The sequence below is a fragment of the Halichoeres trimaculatus genome, unplaced genomic scaffold (genome assembly GCF_033239565.1).
Source record: "Halichoeres trimaculatus isolate MK-OKI-2021-1 unplaced genomic scaffold, fHalTri1.1 fHalTri1_scaffold_1, whole genome shotgun sequence".
NCBI lineage: Eukaryota > Metazoa > Chordata > Actinopteri > Labriformes > Labridae > Halichoeres > Halichoeres trimaculatus.
This window is the reverse complement of record NW_027437179.1, coordinates 6997800-7003799: the sequence shown is the minus strand read 5'-3', so window position 1 is coordinate 7003799 and position 6000 is coordinate 6997800. Positions and strand designations below refer to the sequence as shown.

The window sequence follows — 6000 nt, the reverse complement described above, 5'->3', positions numbered from 1 at the left end:
GTTCGTCAGTTCAGAGGTCAGTACAGCCACACAGCGCTGTCTGGAGTGACACACACTACAGCAGAGGACTAACCCGGAGCGGACCATGATGGAATATTGGTGAAAAACACGAGTTTTTGGACGATTAATGCAGTTTTAGGAGCGGCGCTGTCTATGCCCCAATGGATCCCATTATACGGACGTCCGCTGCATGATTTTGGATCTAAATATCTCCCGAAGCACTGCTTGGATCAGGAAAGCCTTCTGGGTGAGAATTCAGTTCTACTTCATTCTATAAACAATGTAAAAGCTGGATTAACCGAATTTATCCTTTAATTGAATGTCATACATGATGGTGAAATCATTTAGAAAAGTGTTTTGCTTCAGGATTACTGTCCTCCTCAGTGCAGCTAAATATTTACACCAGCTGTTTAAAGTGCAGTAATTGAAATGTCAGTTTCTGCTCTTTTTTTCAGATGAAAACAGCAATGTTTGAAAAACATGTCTCACAAAGAAGATAATGAAGGGAAAAGGAGGTAGGAAGCACAAACAAACAGTAAGACATTTCCAAGAATACCCTCTGAGCCACAGGGGAAATCAGTTCATGTAAATGGAATGCAGCAGTGTTGGATTAAGCACGTTTTTGACTTTCTTCTCCCAGCCCTCATCGCACTGAGTTGTACACCAACATCCCTCGAACATGTCTACCCATCGTGTACCACTCAGACTACAACATCACCTTCATGGGCCTCGAGAAGCTCCATCCGTTTGATGCTGGCAAGTGGGGGAAAGTGATTCACTTCTTAAAAGGTAGGGAAAAAAGAACAGTGAAGAAGATTGGGAGGACATTTCCCTGAGCTGATGTATGTGGAATCTCTCAGAGTGGATCAGAGAGGTAAAGGGAGGGAAAGAAAGGTAGAAAACAGAGATGGGAGAGTACAGATGCTTGAAAGAGGAAATGCAGAGCAATAGAGCACAGATAATTAGAGGAAGCTCCCAGTGGGAGTCTTTTCAGGAGCAGTATGGGGCCCGGCACAGGTTCCAAGGCCAAGGGAGAACAGTGTCTTTCTAACTGGCACAACTTCACATGAAGTTGTTGTCAAATTGCATCGCTGATCCTCTTTGCCTTGGAAAGTGCTGTACACAGCTTAATGAATTCAACAACTTTTAGAAGTTCAGAGTGCAAATGAAGAGCCAAGCTCCTGCTGACAGCAGGAAACCTTTGATTTACTTTTATTTACGCTTGCAAAAAATGGAGTGAAAGTGGAAGCAATTGCAGATTTAAGCAGCTCATTTTGGACAAATTCCAAAAGAGCTTGTGTGATGGATGCTGTTACAGTCAGTGTCAGAGACTTTTTGAACCACTAGTCAGAGTAATTGACACCAGATTGCATCAACTTCATTCCATCAGTGGTCCAAGAAGAAAAATAATGGTTATCCACACTGAGAAAATCTTATTTTTTAAGAACAGATATTCAAACCCATTGTGTTGCATTTAAGTCACGTTAAAACCGTTTTCTTATGCTGCGATTTAAGCCTCAAATTAAAGTCAAAATTATCAATGTCAATGTCAATGGAGAGAGACTTGATGTGGTGGAAAAATTTGAATACCTTGGTGTAATTTTTTCCACCAATTTGACTTTTAAAGATCATGTTAAGAAAAGCTCAAATGTCATAAAGTTTAATCTGGCAAATATCCGTCATATAAGACCCTTTCTCACTACACAGTCAGCTGAGGCTTATATGCATGCAATGATGTTCTCTCATGTAAAGTACTACAATACAACCTGGTCACATACAACATCAAATACAATAAAACCCATCATATCTATCTTTAAAGTGGACATATCATGCTTGTTTCTCCTTTTCACTATGCCAGACTAGGATGCCTGTAAAGCATTTCTGCCCTCAGTACAAGTCATTTAGTTCCTTCATTTCCCCACAATAGCGTTCTCAATATCCTCATTTTAGGCCATTCTGAAGATCTCGTTGAAACGCTTCGTTTCAAGAATGACCTCCAGTAACCTTGCAACGTCACAGCCCTTTGTGCTCTGATTGGTCAGTTCTATCAGAGGGGAGGAGGGGGTAGAGCCAGGGGGCGGTTTTTGCAGCATGGCAGTATTTACAAAATCGCCACATTGAATGGAGCAGACCGAGCGAGTTTGCTGTTTGCCAAAACTTCACCGTGAGGCATTTATAGCACTAATAAAATGGCAGAGTGTAGGATACGTCCTTTTGTATTGGACCCCGAGTCAGACCCGGACGGTTCTGCAGCTCAGGAGGAAGAAAATCCACCTCGATACAGAACATCTCAGGACGCTTCAGTGTGGTGAGTCAAACCGGTACTGTAACATGTACAGTTTTAACGTTTATACTCGACTCTTGGTGGGTGTATCCCTCGGTGGCGGTTGTGTGACTAACTGACATCACAGAGGAGGAGCTGCTTTATCAGATTACTCCAATAAAAAGAGAGGATCCTCGTGTCGTCACGACGGTCGAAATCTCGTGGCCAAATGGCAATGACCTATTTTCAGAGGCATCAAATCTCATTCTAGGATATCAGAAAAAATACAATATCTCATTTTTTGAAAATTCAGGGGGTGAAAGGTCTTGTTTCCAAATTTATTATATTATATGTAAGTATTAAATCAGGGATCAGCATGATATGTCCCCTTTAAGAAGGCAATAAAAATCCTTCACAGGAAACCATTCCATTTCCAATATCATTACAAAGTATAATATTTTCAATTTCGACTCTTACCAAATATACTCTGTTTGTCTTATTTTTAAAGTATGAATGGACTTGCTCCCCCACCATTAAATGATTTTATTCAGACAACCAGCATGAACACCAGAGCACAGACCAGAGGAGACTGCAACATACCAAAGCGTAGGACAGAATTTAGCCCGAGAGTGGCGTCCATTAGAGGAGCACATCCATGGAACAGATTACCAGCACAGATCAGAGGCAGTGGCAACTATTTAACATTTAAAAACAAAGTAAAACATTGGTTGAAAACAAACCAGTCATGTAATCATACATAATGTTTATCTCCTCCTCCATTGCTGCTGATGCTGCTACTGAGAGCTTGATGTTTCCTATTTTTAGATAGACTGTGAGTTATCCGTTGTTTACACATTGTGTCGAACTTGTTTGTTAAAACTGCACGTTTTTGTTTATTGTCTTGTGGAAAGTGTTGTTATTTTATTTTATTTTATTTTATTTTATTTTATTTTTTCTGTTTGATCACCGGCCTTAGGACAATGGATGAAATTTAGCTATTATGCTAATTCCGGCATATTTACAATGACATGTATAACAAAACTGTTGATTAATGTGCACTGTCCTAATCAAATAAATTAATTAGTCAAGTAGATGTCAAGTAGATGCAGATATGTTTTGAGACCTTGTTGAATACTATGAATTTCGTAACGTCTTCATTTAATTTGAATTATTTTTTGACATATATTAAATAGTCCAAAATTTACATGTGTTTTTGAGTAGCATAATTTCTGTTTTTAAAAAAAAAAAAAAATTTCACAAATATGTAAAAGAAGATCTGTTTTACACAGATTAAATAGTTTCATCATACTAAAATTTGGGCTCGTTGTAGATTATTTCAGTGTTGGATGGCATATTCTTTATTTAATATTAAATCATGATTATAATTATTTTATTTTATTTTTGTTGCGAGTTACTCTCTTGAAAGTAAACTCTTCACATTTGGCTTTTGTGATCAAATGGAGTTTAAAGCTACAGTCATTAAATGGTTAATGAAATATCCAGCTTGTCAGTGCCCTCTACTGGATAAACAATGTAATGAAGACTCGGTCTTCAGTAAATGATAAACTCTGTTTTAAATGGTTGTGCAGGTGATCTTATCTTGAAAACCCTGAAGGCTGCTCTTCAGGAGGTAATAGTGTTTTCGTGTGATGCATTAAAGTCCTTGTGCTCTCACGGAACCCCTTTAAAGAATATCTAAGACTCCTCTGAGTACTCTTTATCATAAACCATGTGTTTATGAGTGTTCCACATGATTTTGCAAGCCCTATTTGACTTTTACTACAGGCAAGAAAAGTGACCTGAGCAGAAAGGGACAGAGATGAATTCACAAGAGAAAGAGTTAAAGGGAATCTTAAAATTATATTGGAGAAGAAATTGAAGCGTTATTACTAAATTGTAAAATGATGTGTCCAAGAGAGCCAGGAACTCAGGGTAGAAAACTTTGACTTTAACTTTAAGGATGTGGAGCTCAGTGATGTACCCAGGTCAACTGGATGTAGGGGGCCCGAATAGGGGTCCAAAAGGCAAAGACAAAACCTCCACTGAAGAAAATACGTCAGAAAAAAATGACCAGAGTTGACTTCACAATACATGAAAGCAAACTTCTCCAAAGTTAGATTTACAGATGAGTGCCCGGCAACCCTACATGTATTAGATGGTTTGGCATCTGGTTAGATTTTACAAAGCCATGCCGCTCCAGCTAGACTGCAGTGTCAATAAGGCAGTGGTGCTATGTTTGTTGAAGATGGACTTGTTGGTCCTGTCCAGGTTCAGGACGGTGTAAAAGTAAATTCTGAGGGGTCATGCACTAATCTTAAAACTTATTTCCTTTCTTGGTGGGAAAGACAATCAGCTAAAAAGAAGATGCAAGTGTCCATGATGATGCACTGTCACATGCCTCATGTTATCGCCAGGACTGGATGGCATCTCTGGGCTTAAGAGATGATCTCCTCATGATCTTGTCTGCCTGCTCACCCAGTATAGACCTGAATGAGAACTTGTGGTCAATAAAGATAATAATAATTAAAAAAAAAACAAGAAACCAAACTAAAAGAGCTGACCGTAGCCTTCTGAGCATCATTGACAAGAAACGACCTTATATTAGACATTAGAGAAAAACTTAACGTTAAAAATGTTTCAGTGACACAGAGAGATGTATTTTGTATACAACTGTAAAAAAAAACTTTTGTTTTAGTTGAGGATTGAATATGGTTATGGAAAATTAGCGATGGGTACCTTTTCTCATTTGTAACGATACGGTACCTACGCCCGATACCTGGCAATTGGTACTGGTACTCAACAGTACAAAGTTTCGGTACTTTTTTGCATTTATGTGGTAAAAAATATTATTTTGTTTAATAATAAAATACAAAAATTTTACAATTTAACATATTTATTCTTAAATATATAACCCTGCAATGCTGTGTTCATGTCCAGCATGGAAAACCGCCTACTCTTCCACTCCCTCACAGTCACGAGGATGCATTTAGATACCTAAACATGAAACCTTTAGATTTTACGTGAATCAGTACTTGGTACTTTTGACAGAATTTTGGTCCGTAGCTATAAAAGGACCTAATTCGGTACCCATCTCTATGGAAAATATTATTTTCAATCAAAAAAATAATAAATAAATAAATGTCTGATTTCATTATACATCATTTATGTGCTTTTATTAACAACTTGGGTGACAATTTGGCATATTCATTTCTGCATTTATCTAAAAAACAGCATATAATACTTCGAAATATTATAAAGCAGACATTAAAAATAATAATAATAATAATAATAATAATAATAATAATAATAATAATAATAATAATAATAATAAATTTAAATTAATTAAATGTTTTAAATATTCCCAAAAATGTATCCTGCATATTAATTTGGAACACAGTGTATACTGCTACATCTTGTCGAATGTCCTATAAATATATTCATAGAAATACCAAGGACTTAGCAATGGACCTTAATGGACCATGATTTTGTGTCGGTTCGTCTTAAGTTGAAGTTCCTTTGTCTTGATGTTCACACACACCAGTTTGAAAACAAATTAGAGGTTGGTTTAGTTGGTGAGTCTTAGTGAAACCTGAATCCTCCAGGTACAAACACAGAACATGAATTGTTTCTGTCATCAATTAAACTCAGTGGTCTGGATGACTAAACCAGTCAGCTGTCGCAGGATTGAACATTGTGATGTATTACCAACTTGGACGCTAGAAAATAATTAAAATATT

General features: G+C 37.3%; 1 protein-coding gene across 1 annotated transcript in view; it reads left to right on the top strand.

Moving 5' to 3' along the window:
• The window catches only part of hdac11 (histone deacetylase 11), a 49538-nt gene that overhangs the window by 2325 nt on the left and 41213 nt on the right, over nt 1-6000 (top strand). The window contains exons 2-3 of the mRNA XM_074679673.1: nt 456-515; nt 641-789. Coding sequence (XP_074535774.1) covers nt 481-515; nt 641-789 — 184 coding nt within the window. The 5' untranslated portion in view covers nt 456-480. The remainder of the gene's footprint in view (nt 1-455; nt 516-640; nt 790-6000) is intronic.